Source organism: Hibiscus syriacus, unplaced genomic scaffold (genome assembly GCF_006381635.1).
Source record: "Hibiscus syriacus cultivar Baekdansim isolate YM2019G1 unplaced genomic scaffold, ASM638163v2 tig00116971_pilon, whole genome shotgun sequence".
Classification (NCBI taxonomy): domain Eukaryota; kingdom Viridiplantae; phylum Streptophyta; class Magnoliopsida; order Malvales; family Malvaceae; genus Hibiscus; species Hibiscus syriacus.
This window is the reverse complement of record NW_024063495.1, coordinates 306,652-332,150: the sequence shown is the minus strand read 5'-3', so window position 1 is coordinate 332,150 and position 25,499 is coordinate 306,652. Positions and strand designations below refer to the sequence as shown.

The following is a 25,499-nucleotide window of genomic DNA, read 5'->3' as shown; positions in this document are numbered from 1 at the left end:
AGAAGAGTTCTTGGGAGAATATTGTCGCGATTTTTATAATTTCTTCATCTGTGAAATTATGAATGAACTAATTAAATAAAGATTAAATTACAGAGTATGGTCACTCAATTGTTAATAAATTACAAATAAATCACTGAATTTTAAAAATTTACATATGATTCATCCAATTGATCGATTGTAGTAATCAAGTTACTGTATCATTAAACTTCGAACATATGATAAAAGTGTCATTAATTAATTCTCTTTTAGGTAAAGTATACCACAAATCACTCTGTTATTTGTAAGTTTACAAATGAGTAATCATATTTTAAAAAAATAAAATTTAATCACTCAAATAATTTTGTTATAAATAGATGATTTGAGTTTTGGGCTTCTTGAAGATTGGGGATTTCGTTCAACTATAAAAATGAGGGAGGAGCTTTCGTTAGTTAGAGGAAGAGTATATCCCGAGATGGAGATCATCTAACAATGAACGATGAAGATAGAGGTTCAAGAAATTTGAACGTTTTGAAGTGATTTTATGACCGTTACAAGAGATTCTTATGAAGATAATTTGATGAATCAAATGAGAAGATTGAGATGAATCTTATGATAAAATTTGGGGTTCATTGACCACCATATACGAGTTGATTTTATATTGTACATGACTTGATTATTGTAATTGATTAATTGAATGATTCGGTTATAACTTTTTGAAATACATGGATTTTGCATTACTAAAATATTCCACTTTGTACAATCGTTTGCAATTAAAAGGTACAATGACTTGATTGCTATAATCGATTAATTGGATGTTTTGATTATAATATTTCAATAATGAATAACTTATTGTTAAACTTACTAACAGATGAGTGGTGTTTAGTGTAATTGACCTATACATAAATTAGTGGAAGTGGGCAAAGGTATAAAGAAGATTCTTTTATAAGGCGGGAAATGTAGGCTTAACCCATTAAAGCCCATTTACGAAACCCTAATTCAATGGGTTCAATTCCAATCGAACGCTAATTTGCCTTTATTTGTTTCATCTACACACTTTTGTTACAAATATTTTATAATTTATTATTTTATAATTTGTAAAAAAATTATTTTCTAAATATTTTAATATTGTTAATATTTTTACATTTTACATTTTAATTTTTTTTATTTTTGTTTTAAATTTAAATAAATCATTGAACTTTCTATAAAAAATCAATTGTCATAATGTCAAAATTAACACCCAATATTACTAAAATAGTCATTTTAGCTCCTACTCTTTTTCTTGAGCATTTTGACCCTATTGTTTCATTTTGGGGCAAAAAGATCCCTATGTGGATGGAAAATATTAGTTAACAAACGGTCAACGTTTTAAAATAAGGATATTTTTACCTTAAAATAAAATGTTGGGAGACAAAATACTATATATAAAAAAAAGAATAATGGTCAAATTGACTATTCAATCAAATTTTAGGTGTCTTTTTTTCCTAAAATAAAATGTTAATGACCAAAACGCTTCAAAAATAAAGAATAAAGACTAAAATAACAATTTTAATAAACGTTGAGAGCTTATTTTGCTATTATACCAAATTAATTAAGCTCTCAACTTTCTAAAAAGAAACTAATTAATCTCTCTATCATGTCATCATCCATCATATACTATAATATTAATATCGTAAACTATCACATCAGTATTAGAAAATCAATATTGTATTATTTAAAAAATCAAATCAATGTTTTTTCTTTTAATTAATCAATGTTGTATTAATTAAAAGATCAAATTAATGTTTTTTTAATATAACGATCATATTATATGTAAAAACAAGTTTATTAAATTTTATTTATTTATTTATTTTAAATTTTTGAGTACCCTATAACAAGTAAACCTTAGTTTAAATATTATCCAAATGCAACTTTGAGTGGGATTAATTAATAAATTTAATATAACACAATAAAAATAATAACGTTGTTGGCCTTTAACCAACCTAATGTCTCGAATGGCCAAGCAATATTAGTGAGTATTTTTTTCCCATATGTATTTTATGATTTTGTCCTGATTAATTCAGATCCATCCGTATCACATATATAATTTTAGTGAGTGAGTCTTTCAACGAAGATTTTATGCATACATAAAGCTCCAAACTCGAAACTTGCTTAAGCGATATCAAACTGCTTACCACTTAAACAAACACAGTTGGTAATATTAGTGAGTATTTAACAATAATTAAACACTATATGTTTGAATCTTTGTATTGCCTAGTTCAAAGTTCAACTGGGTTTCAGCAGTTTTCCTTAATTTCCAAAGGTCTAATTGTACTCCTAGTCCCTATACACTCCGCACACTTAGAATTTAGTCTCTCTCTACTTTTAATCTTCATGAATTTAGACCCTATATATATAATTTTGATTTAATAATTGAGTTTCAATCTTTGAATTACATGCTTTAAAAAAATAAGAATACTTTTGTGATCAATTTTATTTCGTTTTTTCATTCTACTTCTGTGAAAAAGTGTCAAAGAACCTTATAACTTCATATTCAAAATCGTAAATCTTAAAACCACGTTTTCCTATTTTGTTTACTTATATAACATTCCACGTCTGTAATATCCATCACATAAGAGAATTTAAAGTCTTTTGGTGTTGTTGTCGATTTAAATTTAATTATATTCAAATAAAAAACAATAATGGAACTAAATTTCAAATGTATAAATAGAATAAGGGATGGAAGCAGAAATAGACCATATTAAAACTGCAAATGTACACACGGTTTGCTTGTATTTCTATCTTAATTTCGTCCTTAATTTCAAAAAGGTGATTCAATATAAAATAATGATTCAAAATTGTTGACTATATAAGTAAATTAAGTCATTAATTACAGAAATATGTAGGCAAAATGGGAAAAGCAATTTGCATGCATGACCTTCTCGAACGTGAGCTTCTATTCGATGAAATACTAGTGAATAGAGACACTGAATCTAGCCTAAGGAGCGTGATCCATTTTTTTTATATATACATAGGGGTAACATCTAATTATACGGCGTAAATTTTTTTAATTCTATATAGATTTAAAAATCTCTGTAAGTATGTAAACGAATCGAACGTTCAGCAAATCGTTTGGAGGGAAATTTGTTTAATTATTAAATGAACGAAAGAATAAGAAAATTGTATCCTAACCCTAAACAACACAATCTTATATTATATTTTTGTAGTAAATAGAGATGAATATTTGATCTGAGTTTAATAAGTTCTAACTCGATATGATAAGATCAATTTTTCTTTTTTGTGTTGAAAATTTAAATTTGGATTGGGTCGGACAAGATTTTTTAAAGGATAAGGCAAAGTCAGGTTGGGTTCGAATTTAGAGTGAAAAATATCCGGCCCAACTTGAGAATAATGGTATGATTAACCTTTACATATTAAGAGATAATTGTTATAATACTTCTCTCTCTATTTTTTTAAAATTAGACACCTATTTTATATATCAAGTAAAATTTGTCTAAATTTGAGCCAGATCAAATGACATACGAAGAAATATTATACTTAGATCGAATTTTTGGATAGACTATAACCCAACCCAGGATCATCCTTAGTTGTAATTATATTAATATGGATCTACTCCATTATTGAACATCAACTTCATCGTTTTCACACCAAATCAGTAATTACTCTTAATTAATCATCTTTCTCTGTTACACATACAAATGTCCTAAATGACTAAATAATTACGATGCTGATACTTTCAACTTTCTACCTCAACACGTTTCTTTGTATATATATATATCACCTCTGCAACAACAGCGTCTGGTTTTTTTTATTTTTACTTTGTCTTCTGATTATATATATTCATTCATTAATACTCCACTTTCAAAGTAACTTTAGATTCACATTCTTCAATATATATAGAATTGGTTGCCAAATGTAGAGTTAGAAACCAACATATGAATGAGAAAACAGTGCAGTGGAAACACAAAGACAAATTGTATAATCTGATGTTATTAATTAATGCAGGCTTGAATGGAATCGAAGAGATGAGAAACATGTTGCTGGTCTTTTTCCTTTCCTGCTTTGGCGGCTTCTTTATTCCATTCTTAGCTAACAACATGAAACCTATGTGTATGTATGTATGTAGTATATATATATATATATATTCTGCTGGAAGTGGGACTAGTTTAATGGTTCTGTTAGGATGATTGATGATGAATCCCCCACTTTTTTATTCCAGTAATTGTTTGAGCGTCTCCCACGAGATACGTGTGTTTCTTTGCAATTTTAAGAGGGTAAATTATAAATTTCATCACTCAACTTTCCTCTCACTTCTATTTTAGCCACTAAAGTGATTTTCAATTTACTTATCAAACTTTTGACTTGTTCTTATTTTTGATACTATTTTGTTAAGTAATTAATGGTGTTATGACTTGATATTTTTCTTTTAAAAATTATGAAATGGTCTCCAAACTTTTTCATTTGTTTTGTAAAAAACCCTTAGTTTTGAATTTCCTTCGATTTATCAATGATGAAACATCTTCTTCCAGATTTTAACGATAGGGAGGTGGAGGATAAAGCGAGTTATATATCTTAATTCTATGTTGATTGGATGAGGGATATTATAGGTCATATTGATTTCGGATTTACAAGTTTTAGGTTTATGGTTGAGTTTTATGAATTTTAAAGTGATTCTAGGTAAAATCTAAATTGATAGAGTGGTATGAGACAATGAGACGAGTTCATTGATATCTTGAGTAGTCGGAAAAGATAATCATTGCAGCGCCAGCCTGAGGATGAAACTATAAAACTTTCATCTTTGGAGAAAGAAGAAAATATCATGGATGACCATAAATTTCGTGATAATACTAGCACTCCACATCAGCACATGTGGCTGCCATGTCCCCTTCCGTTTATGATTTAACATTCGAATGATCAAAACATGAGCAAATTGAAAGTTTAATGAGTAAATTAAAAAAATTAAACTTTAGTTATTAAAATAGGGGTGAGAAGAGAGTTTAGTGATGGAATTACTCATTTTAAGAATAAGGCACAGCACACACAGCAGGTTAAAATTATTGTATAGGTCCTTATTTTACAAAACAAATTGCATTTTAATTCTATACTTTTAAAATTGTTGTATATGTTCTTATATTATCCAACATCGATTTACATAGACCTACGTTGCTTGAGAAGCAAGTCACGCAACAATCGACCGGTGTGGTCGTCCAAGACACCTCCGGCAAACGTACCACAATCTGGCCTTCTTACGACATCGTCTGTATTGACCTTTACTCGACCTAGAGTGAAACATGTCCATCGGTTGGGTCATATGACAATTAGAAGAAAATTTTCAAACCGTGGTTTGAAGCTTAAAGAACAATGGGGTATCTGAATCTTTTTCAACATTTTCTCCTGTGGATTCCGGCTTTGAAGCTTAAAGAACATTGGGATTAGTTGTGGATTTGACATTAACTTAAAGCTAACTTTACTATAATAATATCATATCTAAACGATAATTTAGGAACGTATGATTCAGTCTCTAAATTCCCCACTAATGGTTCCTTGATTTGTTCAACAATTATCAAAGATACAATGAAATGATAAATATATAACCGTGTATATCATTTATGAATAGTAGATTAATCTAAATCGGATATTGTTTAGACTTATTATATGATAAATTTCTCAATTCAAAATATTCAAATTTGAAATTTTATATATTTAGGAAGACCTGAGACCCCATCTTTTTTAAAAATAATATGGGTTGATTATAGGGTAGTATCTATTTAGAATATTTTTTAATCTTTGACAATGCATGCACACCTTACAGACGCAGTTGCTCGAACCTAAAACATTTAAGAAGAACAATACTCCTTCTAACCCTTAAGATCACTTGATGAGTTCTAAGACTTTACCTTGTTAAACTAACTAATATTTTATTATACATTTTTTTCAATTCAATAGAACAATCTTTATCTTTCTTTGAAAACTATACAGTCGTCAAACTATGATAAAACTTTTATACCTAACATATACTTGTCCTGCAAGAAGATATATTATTTTAATATAATTAGAAGTGTGTAAATTGATGTCTGAAATAACTTATTGCTTTTTTCCAATAAAATCATTATTTTTATTTTTCAATCTATTTACATTCATCTAACAATCTTAATTCATTATAAAATTTAAAAAATTATAATATATATACAGACACGCGTGCATTAAGAGTCAAAGAAATTGAGAGAAGTATTTGGCTAGATAAAGGTTTACAAAACATACAGGTTTTTGGGTCAAAGACGTTTCAGTTTCAGATTAAGAAAGAATTAAAGAAAACGAAAAGGTTTAATTTCAATAGACGTCCCCAAACAGTCCAAATTTTAAATTAATCTTTAAACAATTAAACTTCAATCGAGTTCTTAACTATTAATATTGTATCAATCAGGTAAATACAACTCTAAATAGGGGCAATTCGAGGAGCCAAGGCTAAGATATTTTAAATTAAAATTTTAGTTCTTGTGAGATGTCAAAATGTATTTTAGTATTCAATTAGGGTTAAAATAGTATACTTTTTTTGAATCTCCTCCCCAACTCTTAGAAGTTTTTGGAGTCTCATATTCTCTTAACAACAACCAATCTTCTAACATGGCTTACAGTAGTCCATATGATCTTTAAGAGTCAAATCTATTATCTAACAGTCATATACGTATTACCAGATGACCTACGAATAATCATAATGACCTAGATCTGATATTAGTACTGAAAGTCATAAATCACTCATACAAGATAGAGAGATTTCTCTCTTTTTCTTTAGTCCTAGGACAATCACTATCCTCAACACATCATTTTTTTCTCTCATTTGCATAATTACCGATCATGATTCTCTACTTAAATCAGAAGGAATGAATCAACAAATAATTAGTCAAGTAACATAGTTAATGGTGATTAACAATGGGGAGAGATTGATTGATTGGTGGCCATTATGGTCAATGAAGAAACACCACCGTCCAATTAGAATTGTCAAACCCCATTCTCCCAGAAAACCCGGGCTTGCTGGCTTTTTGAACATAAGACCAGGAAAAACAATGGATGCCATGGTTGTCGTTCTCAATGTTTCCAATTTCTTCTATTAATCCTAAATACGAAATAGAATATTTTTTTAGAAAAATTATATATATATATATATATATATATATATATATTTTACTTAATTTCCCACTTATCGGCTGTCAATATAAGTAGTTTATCTTGCAAGGAAAAAGATTGTTTTGAGTTTGAGATTTTGAAACATATTTTTTGACTTCGGTCTGTAGTAATGTTTAGTGATTTCAAACTTTCGACCATCCACTATGATTAAATTGATTGATGCTTTGGGTTCATGAGATCCGATTTTTGTAGCTTGTTCTATTGATTCATGTTAGAGATAATTATATGAATTTTATTTGATTCAGTCCAGAATCATTGACAAGTAATATCGATAAAAAGGGAAGATAAGAGATTGGAATGGACTAGTGAGGCCAGGTGAGTACAATTTCATTGTACTTATGTTATCGAATAAGCATTGGCTTACAATGAGCCAGTGACGGAGTTACTATGGTAATAAGTAACTCTTAAAATGTTATTTGATTTGTGAATTTTATGTATGCATGAGTATATGTGACATGATTTATATGATTCATATGATATGTGATACTGAACTACATGAATATATGAGAATATTATATCAGTTGTGTGATATGTTTGACATGTTATTTTATGTGATACGTGTTTACATGATCGCAAGACATGAGTTATATGAAAGAGAAAGTATATGTGATATGTGAAAGTGAATCCTATGTTTATATGAATATGAACTCATATGAGAATGGATATGAACTACGTGATTACATGTATATGTGAAGGAAACCATGAGCTTATATGAATATATGATATGGTTACATGAATATGTAAAAGGATATAAAAGATAATGCCCATGTTATGTGTCATGAGAGCTAGGGGTATAGTTGGTATGCCAAGAGTCGAGGGTCTATGTGGTCCTTCGGGACATATATGTATTCTTTGGAACATGTGTGAAGTCTGGTGAGACACATACTTGATCCTTGGCATATGTATATGATTCTTAAGGAATGATATGTGGTCCTTCGGGATATATATGTATTCTTTGGAACATGTGTGAAGTCTGGTGAGACACATACTTGATCCTTGGCATATGTATATGATTCTTAAGGAATGATATATGGTCCTTCGAGACTTATATGTATTCTTTGGAATATGTGTGAAGTCTGGTGAGACACATACTTGATCCCTAGTATATATATATGATTCTTAAGGAATGATATGTGGTCCTTATGGACATTATTATATGGCACTACGGTGGAATTCTACGTGGCACTCCGGTGCAATTATTATATGGCACTACGGTGCAATTCTACGCGGCATTCCGGTGCAATTATATGTGGCACTTCGGTGCAATTATATGAGCTGTGGTGACAGCATTAGTGCACAACCTCTATGTACTCGCATATCTTTAGTTCTCACATGAGTATCATGGGCTATTAAATAGATAATATTAATAAAATGATATGATAATATGTTTGTTTCCTTGTGGAATTTCATGGGTGATATTGATTGTACAAATGGTAACTTATAAGACCATATGATGAAAGGAATCAATGATAGTGATAAGATAAGAAAGAAATGAAGATGATAATATAATCGCTTGGGTGTACGTGTTTTATGATAGTATATATATATAGTGTACACGACATGATATGTATATGTGCAATTGGTTATGGTATATGTTATATGATATGGACATAAAGATCATAGGAACATGAGATAAGAGATATGAATGATAACGACATATATGTATGCATATATTTGTTACATGTAAAAGTATGAGTGGTATGAGATGATAGTAGTAATTGTTTAGGTATGATTATTAGTTATCGTTTACCTTATATGTTTATATGCCTCACTAAGTCTTTGACTTAGCATGTAAGTGATTTACACGTAGGTTTCGAGAAGAGTAAAGAGCAATGTGGAGCAAGACAGGTCAGTTCTTCTTACTAAAGGTCAGATCAGAAAAGATGTGAATAATAGGTATTTTAGTATATAAAGTTCTAGTTGGCATGTTTTCAAAAATATCTATTGTTTAAGCTATGAACCGTTTTATAAATGTTTCGAATAGTTATATGTAAATAATAAGTGAAAGATACATGCTCTGATTGGTTTTGTAATAATGAAAATGTCTTTTATGTAAATTAGTTATTTATATGTTATAAAAGTTTTAAATTACTCACTATTTTATACAAGTACATGTTTTTAAAAGTCAACGTGACACCTCGGATTCGTATCCGGGTCGGATACGGGTTGGGGTGTTACATTTAATGGTATCAGAGCTACGGTTTAGCCGATTCTAGGCTTAAATCGAAATCAGAAGTGTTTTAAAAAGTGTACATGCCAACTCAAAGTGAAAAATTCTGATCTGATAGTATAAGGAGTATGCTGTCTTGGTAATAAAAAAAATAGATTATTATGTGATAATAGAAGTATGATAATAAGAGCTTCGAAAGAAGTGAAAGGTAATAAACCTGAAGGTAATAGCATTCACCTGCCCTGGCCAGGCAGGGAGAAGAGCGAACACCTCAGGAAATGCCTGTATAAAATTTGGAAAATTATTCTTCATGTTGAAGAATGTTCTGATGTGTTTTCAATTTATACTTCTTTAACTCATAGAATGAATGTATCAAATTAGTTGATAAAGTTGCGAGCACCCAAGTTCAAGGGTGGATTGAGGAAGGTTCTATTGTTATAGACCTTTGGTTGAATGATATGATAGAAGGTTTTCATTTCTTCAAAGTGGAGATGTTGAATTGAGTAGTTTTATTACTACTTTGGTAAGTTAGAGTATGGTGGACAATTGTCACCATAAGAACGTTAAAAGATTAAATGATGTGATTAGAATTGTATAAGAGTTCAAGAATAAGTGCATTGATGACCAGTTTATAAGACAGATGAAACTGGAATACACGAGCTTGAAACAAGGGAATTACACCTTGTATAAGTATGATTATAAGTTTATTAAGCTAAGCAGAATTGCTGTTGAGTTAATTCCTACTGAAAATGATACATGTGATTTATTGTTAGGACTTGCGCCTTAAATTAAAAGAGTGTTACTGGTTTTAAATTTGTTATCGTTTCAAGAAATGGTTAATTGTGTTAAAGCTTTAAAGAGAAAAAGCTCAGAACGAAAAGTTTGGAGAAATAAAATCTCAGATGATTAAGAGAATTAGTGCTTCATAGAATTTTAGCACCATCAAAGAAAGGTAGAGATTCTGGTTCAACTTTAAACCAGACATGAATTAGTTGTATTCTCCGTCAGAGAATCAAATCAGATGAGAGTTCGACAGACTCCAACCGTAGGTTTGATCCTAAAAGATTAAACAAAGAGTTAATTGAGGATAAGTCAGGGTTAAAGACAACCCTTGTGAATTGGGTTAAAAGCTCTTTTAGAAGTTATGTAAATCGAAGCAGAAAAAGTATTTTAAATGGATTAGACGAGTATTGAAATCTGGTGATCTTTTTTTTTAACAAGTGGAGAAAACATAAGTATAAGAATGGTAAAGAATAAGGTTTTATGCGAGTAAAGTTGACTATCAAAGTAATGAAAAATGTGATAAGGAGTGATAGTTAAGGATAAATATATGTGATATAAAAGAGCATGGGAGTATGAAGAACATGATATGGTTTAGTATGTATAAGACAATGCGGATTATAAAAGGATAAATGGATAAAGATCAAGGAATGGATTAAGTGTTTTGCTAGGAATTAAATAATGTGAAGGATAAGAAGTATTTTAAATGTATCAAGTGAGGTAGATACTGTTTTTGTATTTAAGATGGAAAGAGTTAGCGTGAGCTAACAAGATTATGGGACGGAATGTATTGAAATTACAAGATTTCAAGATATGGTAGGTTATGATAACCAAATATGAAGTGAATCTGGATACAGTTGTATACTGTGATTATAGTAAAGTGATAGAGTGAAGGAAGTGAGGATTCGAATGTTTGAGTAAAACTAAGGATTGATAAGAAGAGTTTAAGTATGTGTACATCAATGATCAGTTTATAAATAAAGGAAGTTAGAATGTTAAGCTTGAATAATGAAAGTGATATGGTGTATGAGATTGAATGTTTATTTGATTAGTTGAGTAAACTATTGTTGAAATAATTCTGACTGCAAAGAATGTATATGAATGGTTCGATGAAGGTTTATGTTTTAGATTGGAAGAATCGATGTTGACTAACAGAGTTATAAGATAGTAGTGTATTAAAGTTAAAGGATTTGAAGATGATTTCAGGGTAAGCTAATTATGTATGGTGTGGATTGAGATATGGTTATGTATTTTAATCATTGAAATGAAAGCTAATAAAGGAGACAAGGCATAATACTGTATATGAATGAGAGTATGGGTTCAATAAGTGAATTACACTGGGTTGATTTTAACTAAAATGATGTGTATGATTAATTTGATCAGGGCTTACGCCCTAGATTGAAAAGTTATTATTAATTAGCTATAGTGGCATGGATGTTAGAATTATCAGATTTGAAGGAAACATAAAGTAAGTTAATCAAATGAGATATGAATCTGGATGTGCTTGTGTATTTTGATCATATAGATATGATATAGGAAAGGAGATAAATATTTATGTGTTTTAAAGAAAATTTTGATGGAAGAAAATACAAGCAAGATACAATAAGAATGAGGTTCTGTATAAGTGAAGTGATTAGTAAAGTTATAAAGATATAATAAAGATTGGTAATCAGAGATGAGTTTAAGTGATAGGAAAAGAGTATGTGAACATGAAAGAAAGATATGATTGGTGTATAAGAAGATTTTGAGTTATGAAGAAAATAAAAGAATGAAGTTTAAATAATTAGATGTGATAAAGATTTGTGAGATATAGGTTATAAGTTTAACCAGAAGTAAGAAAGGTATGTCAGGTAATATGAGAAATTGTTTAGTTATGCAAAGTGTATGTTTAATCAGTTATGATGAAGATTTAAGGTTATGGTTCTTGGTCAAGTGAATGTAGTCAGAGAAATGAATAAAGATTTATATGTATTAAGGAAGTTTGGAGTCAGTCAAGTAAGGATGAAATAAAAGTTTGGTGATTCTTGAAAGACAATTGAAGATTGACAAGGAATTTGATTGATTTATAGTTGAGTAATAAGAATTAATGTTATTGTCTATCTGATAAGTGACATGATAGGAGATATAAAGTAAAAAGGTAGTCGAATAATTGGAAAGATAAGAACCAAGTTATTAAAGATGATACAAAATATCAAGTTCAGAAAGCAGCATGAGAACGTTAGAAGATATGTCCTTCTCAGGATGTGCAGTGAAAATTCGATGACGAATTTTTTTAAAAGGAGGGGAGATTTGTAACATCCCAAATTATGGGTTAGTGACCAATTTGTAAAGTTTTAGAATTTGATGACTAAAGTAGAAGAATGAAATAATTCAATGATTATTGGATATATATAATGAAGGTTATTTAGTAATTATTAAAGGAAATAAAGGGTAAAATGGTCATTTGATCATTTAAGGAATTAAAAAATGGAATTATATACACGTGGAAAGGGAGAGAATTCTCTAGAGTTCTCTTCTCATTTCTTCTTCTTCTTCACGTGGAAGCCAAGAGCCAAAGGTAAGTTTCTTTGTTTATAAATGAATTGTTGATTTTAAGGTTGGGTTTTTGTTATTAGATGATAACTAAGCTTAAGGAAAGCTTAAATCATCTTAAAAACAAAGGATGGTGGAATTAGGAGAGATTAAAGATTTTTGAGTTTTTGAATGAAATCTTGAAATAAAGTTGATAAGTTAAATTTTAAGTTGAATTTGACTTGTCAATAGTTAAATTAAGAGATTTGGAGTAATAGAATTGGATTTGAAACATATTGCAGAATTGATGTAATTATTGAATTACATATGGAAGATAGGATTTTGAGGTTTAAGATAAAATAAATGAATATAGATTGGTTTAAGTATGTGTACTAGAGTTAAGAATGAAAAAGGGGATGGTATATGGAGTGTTTGAGAGGAAATAAAGTAATTTTCGTGCTGAAAAATGATTTCTGGGTTAGGGGGAATCGGTACCCATTCAAATGGGTACCGATACCCTCTCAAACGACAGAATTCCAGAATGTCAGGAGGGAACCGATTCCCCTAAAGGAAAATTGTAAATATTGGTTTAATAAGTTCGTTTAAGTTGCTAGTATCAAATTACAAGGTGTAGGTATCTAATAATTGTCTTAAAATGTATAATTATGTAGATTCAGAGCCTAAAGTTCCGGAATCATTGACAAGTAATACGATAAAAAGGGAAGATAAGAGATTGGAATGGACTAGTGAGGCCAGGTGAGTGCAATTTCATTGTACTTATGTTATCGAATAAGCATTGGCTTGCAATGAGCCAGTGACGGAGTTACTATGGTAATAAGTAACTCTTAAAATGTTATTTGATTTGTGAATTTTATGTATGCATAAGTATATGTGACATGATTTATATGATTCATATGATATGTGATACTGAACTACATGAATATATGAGAATATTATATCAGTTGTGTGATATGTTTGACATGTTATTTTATGTGATACGTGTTTACATGATCACAAGACATGAGTTATATGAAAGAGAAAGTATATGTGATATGTGAAAGTGAATCCTATGTTTATATGAATATGAACTCATATGAGAATGGATATGAACTACGTGATTACATGTATATGTGAAGGAAACCATGAGCTTATATGAATATATGATATGGTTACATGAATATGTAAAGGATATAAGATAATGCCCATGTATGTGTCATGAGAGCTAGGGGTATAGTTGGCATGCCAAGAGTCGAGGGTCTATGTGGTCCTTCGGGACATATATGTATTCTTTGGAACATGTGTGAAGTCTGGTGAGACACATACTTGATCCTTGGCATATGTATATGATTCTTAAGGAATGATATGTGGTTCTTCGGGACATATATGTATTCTTTGGAACATGTGTGAAGTCTGGTGAGACACATACTTGATCCTTGGCATATGTATATGATTCTTAAGGAATGATATGTGGTCCTTCGGGATATGTATTCTTTGGAACATGTGTGAAGTCTGGTGAGACACATACTTGATCCCTAGTATATGTATATGATTCTTAAGGAATGATATGTGGTCCTTATGGATATTATTATATGGCACTACGGTGCAATTCTACGCGGCACTCCGGTGCAATTATTATATGGCACTACGGTGCAATTTTACGCGGCACTCAGGTGCAATTCTACGCGGCACTCCGGTGCAATTATATGTGGCACTTCGGTTGGCATGTTTTTAAAAAAATCTATTGTTTAAGCTATGAACCGTTTTATAAATGTTTCGAATAGTTATATGTAAATAATAAGTGAAAGATACATGCTCTGATTGGTTTTGTAATAATGAAAATGTCTTTTATGTAAATTAGTTATTTATATGTTATAAAAGTTTTAAATTACTCACTATTTTATACAAGTACATGTTTTTAAAAGTCAATGTGACACCTCGGATTCGTATCCGGGTCGGATACGGGTTGGGGTGTTACATGAGGGTATATGTTACATGATATGTATAAATTCAAGATAGTGTAATAAACCATGTGAACTGATATAAATGTTTTATGTGAGTAAATGGAAAGTGAGACAAGATAATTAGTACTTACTTATAGGATAATGTGAAATTATATGAACATGTAGTATAACTATTGTTGGGATCGTCGGTGAACCCCACGGTGCAGCGGAAACAAAACTCGACGGTCTCACCAGCGATCCAAGTACGTAAAACCGAAATCGGGAGGAAGGGATGCGAATACTAACAACGGGTTCCTTGAAAAACAGCAAGAACAACAGTGAAAACTGGTGGTGTAGATCGGTTCGAATCGTAAGCCTCCACGAAATCACGTCTCGGCCTCTACTCAGTTCACCCGATTGAGAGCAATATTTGTTTTCTCCAAAACTGTTTTGAGAGAAAACGGCTGAAGGTTTATGTGTGTGTGTTAGAAACAGTTGCTAGACCTAACACACCCTTTTATATCCATTACCCTAACATCTTAGGGTTTTCAAAGTTATTTCGAATTAAAAACAAAATATTATTTAATTAATTCAATTAAATATACATTAAAGACTTATAATCTGAATTATAATCTTTAATGTTTATTTAAAAACTTATTTAATTATTTCGAATTATATATACCAAATAAAATAGTTGTAATCTAAATTGCATTGTTTTAATGCTTACTTACTATATTTGGGATAATTAAAATCATATGTATATCAAATATGCATATCATAACTCTAGATATATTTTAGTAATATACAACAAATTGTACATTTTTTCTCATTTCAATCCTAGGGTGTGACCCTGTAGGTTCTTGTAACGTTAGTAGTAATTATTAGAACAATTCTAATATTACATACAATGAATGACATCTAGCAATATATCATTGTCACCTAAGTTACAAGAAATTATGATTCAACATATCATCTCCATGATTAACTCTTTTATATATACATCCTTTTGTCCTTTATATCTAGAATAGGCGCAAGTCTTAGAATGGTCACACTTGTATAGCCATTATTGTTTCTTGATATCTAGAGTATACTATAATTAACGAATATGATATCACATATCAACTTATTCGAGCATGGCCATGCATTTCTAGTCTCACTCAATCAAGTGGCCTGTGATATATTTCTTACTATGTAGGAAAGACAAATCCTATCTTAACCATACACACCCCACTACATATATCGAAATATATTCAATAACAGTCTTTATAGTGCAACCAGTTACGGAGCATGTTTAACTATGTCAAAACATACAACAATATATGTTGGGATGACATTGATCTCAAGTCTGAGGATCATACATATAGTCATCACCATGAGCAATGTTATGACCGTTACATAATAATCCAAGACATATGCTTATGATGGGTCAATCCAATACATTTTCTCTAACAATATAATCATGTATCAATTCTGACATCTCTATGTCAATGACAACTCCTTGTCATCAATAAATAACATGTTAGTCTTAAGCGTATTATTATTGTCCATGCCCATAATAATACTTGACTATGGATCCTTTAATAATGTTATTATATGGACTTTATTATCTTTCAGTTTATGTTAAACTCAGACACATAACTGAAAATAATAGTGGCAATTCCTTTATTCAATAAAATCGGTAAATAAATATATTATTACAATCATCATATGATTGGTGTTTGGGCATACTCTAACAACTCTATGAGGAAGACTTAGGTGTTATATGATTTAGGCATGGAAATGAACCTAAGATATAGTTAGGTTAAATTATTATATGAGATAAATATATGGTATTACTATGTGAATTATATGAAAGAGTATACATGAATATATGTGTAAGTTATATGGTATTGGTAGGTCATTTGAGATTACATGTCTATGTTATAACATAAGAAAGTAAAATAAGTCCAATATCATTGAATTATGTGAATATAGTACATGTGATATGCAATATATGGCAATGAGATATGAGAATCTACAAGAATGTTATATGATATGAGATTGATGATTATATGTATATGTGATACATAAAAATATGATATGAGTCATATGATATGACCTACATGAACATATGAGAAAGAATATGAGCTATATGTGCTACATGAGCTATGTGATAAGGAATTATGAAATTATGTGTCTATGTGATATGAATAAGTGAATATGTGACAAGTATAAAGATAATTCCCATGTTATGTGATATGAGAGCTAGAGGTATAATTGGCATGCCAAGAGTCGAGGGTTCTACATGGTCCTTCGGGATATAGATGTGATATGTGGTCCTTCGGGACAATTTTCATATGCCACTAAGTGGAAATTACACGAGTTGTGGTGACATCATAGGTGCACAACCTCAATGTACTCACATATCTTTATTTCTCATATGTGTACATGGGCTAATAAAGAGATAATATAAATAAACTTGATATGATAATATGTTTGTTTCCTTGTGAAGTAAGATGTGTGATATATGATGTGTATAAATGATAAGTATAGAATCATATGATAAAATGAATTATTGATTATGCTAAGAATGAAGATGATGATATATGTGCATGTGTGTATTTGTTATATGAAAGGATACATGCTTTTGTATGATATAATAGTATTAATTGTTCATGCATTGATAGAAGTTAGAGTTTACATTATAAGTTTTATATGCCTCACTAAGTCATAGACTTAGCATGTGAATGTTTCACACGTAGGTTTCGATAAGATTATGGAGCGAAGAGGAGCAAGACATGTCAGATTCTCCTTCCCAAAGATTAGATCAGAAAGAGTTTTAAATCATATGTATTTTGTTGTATTAAATGTAGTTGACAAGTACTAAAAGACTTGAATGGAATATGCTCTGATATGTTTTGTAAACCAATTGATTTTCAATTAATGAAAAATACTCGTTTTCTTGAATTGTGAAGTTAAATTTTAATCAATATGTATATGAAAATGCTTTGAAAAGTCAATGTGACACCTCGGACTCAGATCCAGGTCGGATACGGGTTGGGGCTGTTACAACTAGGCATATGTAGGTGTCTAGCTAATGGTGTACTTTTTTTTATTAAAATAAATATTCCATTAATTAATCAAACCAACTCTTCTTTTTTTAGCATACTTTATAATTTAAAAATTCTAAGTTTAATCAAAATAATAATGAAATTTATAAGAGGCTAATTCATGAGTTATTTGTTGCTTTTAAAAAAAAAATTCTTTTTAGTATTGCAATTTCCATCGGTCATCGGTAGCCAATCGTCGTCTGTCATCGATATTCTTTCGCAATAAAATCGGTATTAAAATGTTCACGTTTCACTCCTCTTTATTCTCCTAGGATTGGTTTTCCACGAAACTCACTCAAAATCGATGAAAATCCATTTAAAATTTCAACGTATTAATACTCTAATTTCTTTTAATGACTGTCCGATGAGACTAATTTTGAGGTATGTTGTTTGTAACTTCTAAAAATGGTAGATTTTTTGTTTAATTTCGTCAATTTTGATGGAGTTTCATGAAAAGCTAATTATATGAGAAGAATGAGGAGTGAAATGTGAATATTTTGGTACCGATTTTGTTGCGAAAGACAATCGATGATAGGCGTCGATTGACTGTTGGTGACGGAAAAAAATGCAATACCAAAAAAGTAAATTGTTTAATAGTTTTATGGCAAAATCGGTACACATTTAAAGTTCAATTTCTAAAATGATATCGTTTTAGACATCAAAACAATTGTACCAAAATGATATCGTTTTGGTGTGGCATGTCACATCAGCAACCGTTAGTCATGTCATCGTCCCGTTAGTGACTTAACAGTAGAGTGGCATAATTGAATGTAAAACTAAAATTTAGTGCTATGATTGATAAAATTGAAAGTTCAGTGGTATAAACGAGTTAGTTAGCAAACTTTAGTGGCATCTAAAGTAGTTTTCCCTAATATATATATAACACTTCTTTAATCCTAGTAGTTTCATTTTTATTAGCAGTTTTATTTTTTAATACTTAATTGAACATTTACAAAATATTTTTAGGGTTTAAGGTTATTTTTTATAATATTAATATTATTTAGAACTTAAACCTATATAATCATGTAATAAAAATTGTTCAGCTGAACATGAAATGAAGATTTAAAATATAATTATATTTTAACAGATATTACCTTATACTTACACTATATTTATCAATATATATATATATATATATATAATTATATTGTGGCTTTCAAATATTTACAGATAATTAGACTTTCTAATAATTATAATCTCCTATATAATCTTTTATATAATTACAATGTAATGTCCAAACGAACCCTACGATCTATCTTTATGCAATATTTAAAAGTAAAACCAATAAATAATATTTAATCACATTTATGAAATTAAAAATATTTTAAGCATTATAATCCATTCAAAAATAAAAACGTTTGAAGTTTTTTTTGATTAAGAATAGAAAATTTTCATTTAAGATTAGGCTTATCATGTATAAGTATGGTCTATGACATGTCACAAGATCTAATTATTTGAGGGGTTCATATATGAATGTCATTCGAATTCATCTATGTACAAATTTTGTACCCAAATAATTTTTCATTCGAAGGAAAAATAAACTTTCCATTTGGTTTTAAGAAAAGTGATAGAAAAAATTGTAAACGAAAATTTTGATAGTATATGTCTCATAATTTTAAATTTAACAAATTAATTATTATTATAAAATATTTTTAAGAATCTCATTTTAAAAAATAAAACAAGATCTGTACATTTTTTCGGAACGGACCTGTTCAAGATAAATACGTGTGAAGTTTTCTTTTAATGAAGTTTAAATTCCTTGCATCATGGTCCAGCTCAATGTAAATCATTCTATATATATCACAATATCTTGGGGTTTATTTCTATTTATTTATTTATTTATTTATTTATTTTAGGTTAATATATAATTTTGGAAAGTAAAAGTTAATTAATGCAATAATTTAATGAAACTCCTTTTGCCTTTTGTGCAGGGTACTTTAAAAGCATTGAATTAATCCGGCTCATAATATATATGAAATTAAAAATAACTAAATAAAGTTTAGAAAATTAAATAAGAGAATACGAAACTTTGATTAAAATTTACTTAGAATACGGAACTCCTAATTTTACATTTTAATCTTAAAATTTAAGAATGAAGTAAATTAAGTTGGAATGATCGTTGTCACTTGTATAATATTCGATCTGAATTAGTTAATCAATAGATCGAATATAAATGATTAAACCAATAAATTGTTTTTATGACCAAGCAAATATGATTTGAAATTTTTTTAAATTTATTCATAATTAAATTTAAAAAAAAACTTTTAATTAATACAATAAAATTATCCTCACGTGCTTTCCACATACCTACTATTAAAAGTTGGTGAAAATGTCAATAATAATCATTAAACACTCGTTAAATATCAATAATCAATTTATTTATACATTATATTCCTTAAATAAGATCAACAGTTTTAATATTAATGTTGTAAATAGAATAAACCGAGTTGAGATGGTAGTCTTCGTAATGAACCTCTATAACATCTGATTCGAATTAGTTGATAAATACATCATATATTGATAATTAATTAAAAAATCAATTATAATTATTTATATAAAAAAAGTTACAATTAATATTTTATTTTAAAAATAGTAAATTCTTTTTTGTAATTAATTATACATTAAGTGCCTTTGGATAAGGGAAAGGTTGCTATAACTATGGTTAATTAATGAAGTGAAATTGTGGAAAACAAGATTGGTCCTCCACTTATTTCGTGTATGTATTGTATCAACTCATGCAACTTCAGTATATTGAACCTTAATTCAATTTATATAGTTGTGTGTAATTAATTTTTCCCTTCCTATTCTAAGGTTTTGCTTTAACTAGTATGAACCGACTCGCATCACACACCTGATTTTGGTGGATGAGTTTTTCAGTAGAGATTTTTTGGAAACATAATGACTCGAACTCGATACATTGCTTAAGAGATATCAAGTTGCTTACCACTTAAACCACCCCATGTTGGTTTTTGTGTAATTATTTTAAGATAATAAATTTGAACATGTATTTTACGATAGTATTTCAAAAAAAATTTGAACGTATTGATAACACATATACATCCCACAGATATAGCTACTTGAACCCATAACATCTAAACAAAACATCATTTCCTTTTACTATTGACAAAACTTAATGAATTCAAATTTGAAAGTATTCATTACTCTACAATAATTTTATTTTTTTTAACTTTTTACATGATTAATTTTTAATAAATTATTCAATTTAACAATATACTTAACTTATCATGCATATAATTTGTTTCTGATATTCCTATATCGATCCATGATACTTTATTTGTAATATATATTTACTTATCAGTTAATCTATTTAATGAAATTAGCCGTCGAATTGAAAAGCTTTACGTAGAAAAATATTGAATTCAAAATAATCCGACTCAAACCGATCCAAACTCCTCCATATGATTCAGTTAATTTACTTTTATAATATTAGTAGGTCCAATATGGTAACATTATTAGTTGTTATCATTTAAATAAAGGTAACATATATTAAATATTATTAAACTAAAATGATTGTCTTAATCACTAAAATTTTAAAAATTATAAAATGACCATTACATTTATCAAAATCTTACACTTATAACATGATTCAGTTAATTTATTTTTATAATATTATTAGTAGGTCCAATACGATAACACGGTTAGTTGTTATCATTTAAGTAAGGGTAAAATACATCATATATCATTAAACTATGCTCAAATGATTATTTTTAGCCACTGGACTTTTAAAACTTACCAAATGATCATTAAGTTTATCAGAATCTTACACTTATTATAGCGTTACAATGATAATTTTGTAACAATTCGATAAATTTAATGTCCATTTTAGAATATTTAAAAGTTCGGTGATTAAAACGATCATTTAAGTATAATTTTTAACATCTAGTATACTTTATCCTCGTGATTTTTTTTGTCCTTTCGACTTTGAATAGTTAATTGTTGGCTTATAATTAAAGATGATGAAGTTTGAATGGAAGAGAAGACAAGAGAAAGAGCAATATTGAGAGGCATATACGATGGAACAGGGAATGGTTGTTTGTTAGTTGCTTGCATGCAAGTTGAAGACGACGTAGTAGAGCCATGCCCACACAGCCGCCTAAACATCATTAATTATACCAATGAGCAACCCTATGCAATTACAACGTTTCATTGATTTTTAATTTATATTTTATAAATTATTTATAAAATTAATATCTCATATACTAAATATATATAATTTTACACGTCATCTGTGAATTAGATAGTTACATTGTTATAAATAAAATAAAGTAAATTTAGGTTGAGACAATATAGGTCCGAATCTTGATGTTGTGAATTGAGTAAATTATATTGAGATGATCGCCCCTATAATAGACATCTGTAGTATCCAATCTAATTAATTGATCAATAAATTAGATATCGGTAATTAAACAAAAAAAATAGTTCAATAATTAACATATAAGGGTTAACTTTTCAAATTTTGTAAAATACAAGGATGAAATTCAGGATTTGATAATTAAAATAAAAAGAAAAAGAATAGAAAACGATTTCCATGGGCCGATAAAAATTAAAAAAAAAAAGATAAAACACGCAGAAAAAAATGTCTAAAGGTCAAGCTTCAAAGGCCTATTTGCTACAATAATAATTATAATTTAGTCCACTAATTAATGAGTTAATTTGTGTAGTTAAACCAAAGCAAGTTCCTATTGGGGGGATACCCCTTTTGCTACTTCCATTTTCAAAGACCAATCTCCATCTATAAAACCCCCCACTTTGAGCCATCTTCCCTTGATTAAATCCATCTCTCCTTCCGTCTCTTCCTCTTCATCTCCAAAGATATTTTTCTTATATATATATATATATTCTCAGAGACTCCATTAAAGGGTAAATAATGGATGTTAAAGCAAAGGGTAACGTGCAAAGTGATCAAGACGATTATCAGATGGAGCTGAGACGAGGTCCTTGGACTGTTGAAGAGGACTTAAAGCTTGTCAATTACATTGCTACTCATGGTGAAGGTCGATGGAATTCTCTTGCTCATGACGCAGGTAATACATAAATGTTTTTCATCTTCATGTAATGGACTTAATGGAGTAGAGAGCTTATTGTTTTCCATGGCATAAAACAGTACAGAAGTGCCAACTTCATGTTTACCTTTGAGTTTCCGATGAGAAAAAAAAACCTTGTGTTCTTTATTCTTTCTTTCGTCTGGGTTAATTCCGTCATATATCCTTGAACTATTGTTCAGATTTTAAATTGGTCCCAAGCTTCAAAGTGTTTTGATTGAATTCTCAAAGCATGATTAGTATCCTATATAGGGCGAGGCATGATTTTGTACTAGGGATGTGAACTTTCAGAAAGTATATTATAAAATTAGAGGGTGCAAAATTATAAAATTCCAGGATGTGAAATTAGATGACTAAATAAAATAGAAAGGAGATATCTAAATAGTATGAAAATTTGATATTTTCAGGGTTTAGGGGTTAAATCAAATCATTCTTTCATCCTCACTAATCACTATTAGTTTTGAGGTTAAATGTTGGCTCAAATCCGACAAGAAGTATATTTACATCACGTTGATTGGATTGTAAACACGTATGTACACTACTATTATATAAACAGCTTGGAGGTTAAATATAAACTTGGATTTATCGTCCAAATTAATAATAAAGTTGATAGAAGGATTTAATTGATACGATATTGATATAATGATGATTAAATTTGAATGTTGTGCATTTTAGAGATTAATTTAGAATCTTAACAATAGTTTGAGGACTTATTGCAATTAATTCTAATTAATTATTACCAACTTGAAAAAGTAAAAGCTGCATGTTCCATGGAGAGAAAAAAAGCAAGACAATTTGTGGCTTTGAGTGTGAGGTTCATGATGTTCGTATAATCATCAAAGTTTTCAAGCAAAAAGCAACAGCTAATATCTAGCACTTGTTCTCCAACATATACATACAAACACACATACAAGCATGCATACATACATATATGTATGTGTATAACTTTACCAAAGCTTATGGTAAATAGAATTCCAACGACACATATAGGTCTCAAACGGACCGGGAAAAGCTGCAGATTGAGATGGTTAAATTATCTTCGTCCCGACGTTCGACGCGGAAACATCACTCTCGAAGAACAGCTTTTGATTCTCGAACTTCATTCTCAGTGGGGAAACCGGTAATCTTTTAACTCGTACTCGAACTCAAATTCGAACCGCGATTTATGGTATCATATGACAACTCTGTGACTTCGAGTGTACGACCGTGTCTATATGTAACGATTTTTGTTGAAACGATTGCAGATGGTCGAAGATTGCTCAACACTTGCCCGGAAGAACTGATAATGAGATCAAAAACTATTGGAGAACTCGTGTCCAAAAACATGCGAAGCAACTTAAATGTGACGTGAACAGCAAGCAATTCAAGGACACTATGCGTTATCTATGGATGCCGAGGTTAGTCGAAAGAATCCAATCTTCCGTCGCCACTTTCACGACCACCGCCGCAGCCTCCGCCACTGCAGGACAAGTCGTTATGCCTCAGGGGTTCGGGGGCGAACAAATAACCCTAAGTTACACCACCACTGAAAATTCCAGCACCGCAGCCTCGTCGGAGACTCACGTTTCGCCGGTTTCAGATTTGTCCGATTATTATGTTAACGTCCCGGTTAACGACAACCCGAATCCAGACTACTTTCAAGCTAGTCAGATTGGTTTCTCTCATCAATACTCATCTTTTATAAGTCCCACTTCTAATTACTACAACCATGGCATGGATTTCCAGCCATGGCTAGATGGAGCTGATATTTCATCGGATAATTTCTTGAACTCTGATGATTTTTTGTTCTTACAGCAGCAGTTCAACTTCAACATGTGAAAATATCAATCAAATAACTGGTGATAAAATGGAAGATGATCTATATATATATATATAGTGAGAAATGAAGTAAATTTTTGAAAATTTGAGAATAATATCTTAGGAATAAACATTATAGGATTTGATTTTGTATCACTTTAGTTTGTACTTTTGTTCCTTTGTCTTTGAATTTTTTTTGGGTGGGGAAACTTGTAATTCAAGACTTCCGTCGTTAATCAATCACATTCATTAATATTATTAGCTAAGGAATAAGTCAAAATTAGTTCTCAACGTTTATTAAATTAGTCATTTTAACTCTATTCTTTTTTTTATAATATTATGACCCCAACATTTTATTTTAGAGCAAAAAGATCCCTCTATGAATAAAAAGTATTAATTAATATACGATTAATACTCCAAAATATGATTTTTTAACTTAAAATGAAATATTAAGATATTATAATTTAACCTTATAAAATCGAATTATACATCTTCCTTCCCAAAACACAATACAAATACAATTTCTTTTGTAACCTAATCTTATAAAATCAGATTATATCAAAATCTATTAAATTCGAATAAAATAATCATCTCATTCCAACCCGACCTTGAAGAGCAATAATTACAATAATTAGAATGTAGATATTATAATAATAAATATTATTTCTTCTTGAGAGCATGTAGTTGTCCATGGGGCATGAACCACGTAAGCTTCTTCTAGATTTCATTACAAAAAAAAGGTATTTAAACCCTTTATTAATTAAACTTAATCACCATTAATGGATTAAATAAATTAATTAATTCAAAGGTTTAGGAGACTTGTTGCGGTGGGATTCATGAGTTCACGCGTTGAGTTGGTCATTAATAGACTTTTGATTTTCGTACAAACCAAACACATTAAAGTGAAAAGAGAAGACTGCAGATTCCGTTAACTAGTTACGTTTCTGTTTGGTTTATGGTTTGTTTTTCTTAGTCCGGACAAAGTGTT

At 29.7% G+C, this 25,499-nt stretch overlaps 1 protein-coding gene across 3 annotated transcripts; it reads left to right on the top strand.

Annotated features, from left to right (window-relative positions):
- Window positions 1–7,125: 7,125 nt before the first annotated feature.
- On the top strand, window positions 7,126–24,610 carry LOC120191924 (transcription factor MYB108-like). Of its 3 annotated transcripts, XM_039194788.1 has the most exons (4): window positions 7,126–7,158; window positions 22,511–22,696; window positions 23,705–23,834; window positions 23,959–24,610. In XM_039194788.1, exons 2-4 carry the CDS (start codon window positions 22,540–22,542, stop codon window positions 24,530–24,532), a joined length of 861 nt encoding a protein of 286 aa, XP_039050719.1. In that variant the 5' UTR covers window positions 7,126–7,158; window positions 22,511–22,539; the 3' UTR covers window positions 24,533–24,610. The 3 variants fall into 3 exon arrangements, with proteins under 3 accessions (XP_039050719.1, XP_039050718.1, XP_039050720.1); XM_039194787.1 differs by lacking the exon at window positions 7,126–7,158 and having other exon boundaries at window positions 22,461–22,696; XM_039194789.1 differs by lacking the exons at window positions 7,126–7,158; window positions 22,511–22,696 and adding an exon at window positions 23,399–23,593 and having other exon boundaries at window positions 23,629–23,834.
- Window positions 24,611–25,499: the final 889 nt, after the last annotated feature.

Excerpts from the sequence above, each read along its gene's own strand:
- LOC120191924 (XM_039194788.1), top strand. The coding sequence starts at position 22,540 with ATGGATGTTAAAGCAAAGGGTAACGTGCAAAGTGATCAAGACGATTAT. Across the intron at positions 22,697-23,704 it reads TTCTCTTGCTCATGACGCAG|GTCTCAAACGGACCGGGAAA; the intron begins GTAATACATAAA and ends CGACACATATAG. Across the intron at positions 23,835-23,958 it reads CATTCTCAGTGGGGAAACCG|ATGGTCGAAGATTGCTCAAC; the intron begins GTAATCTTTTAA and ends AAACGATTGCAG.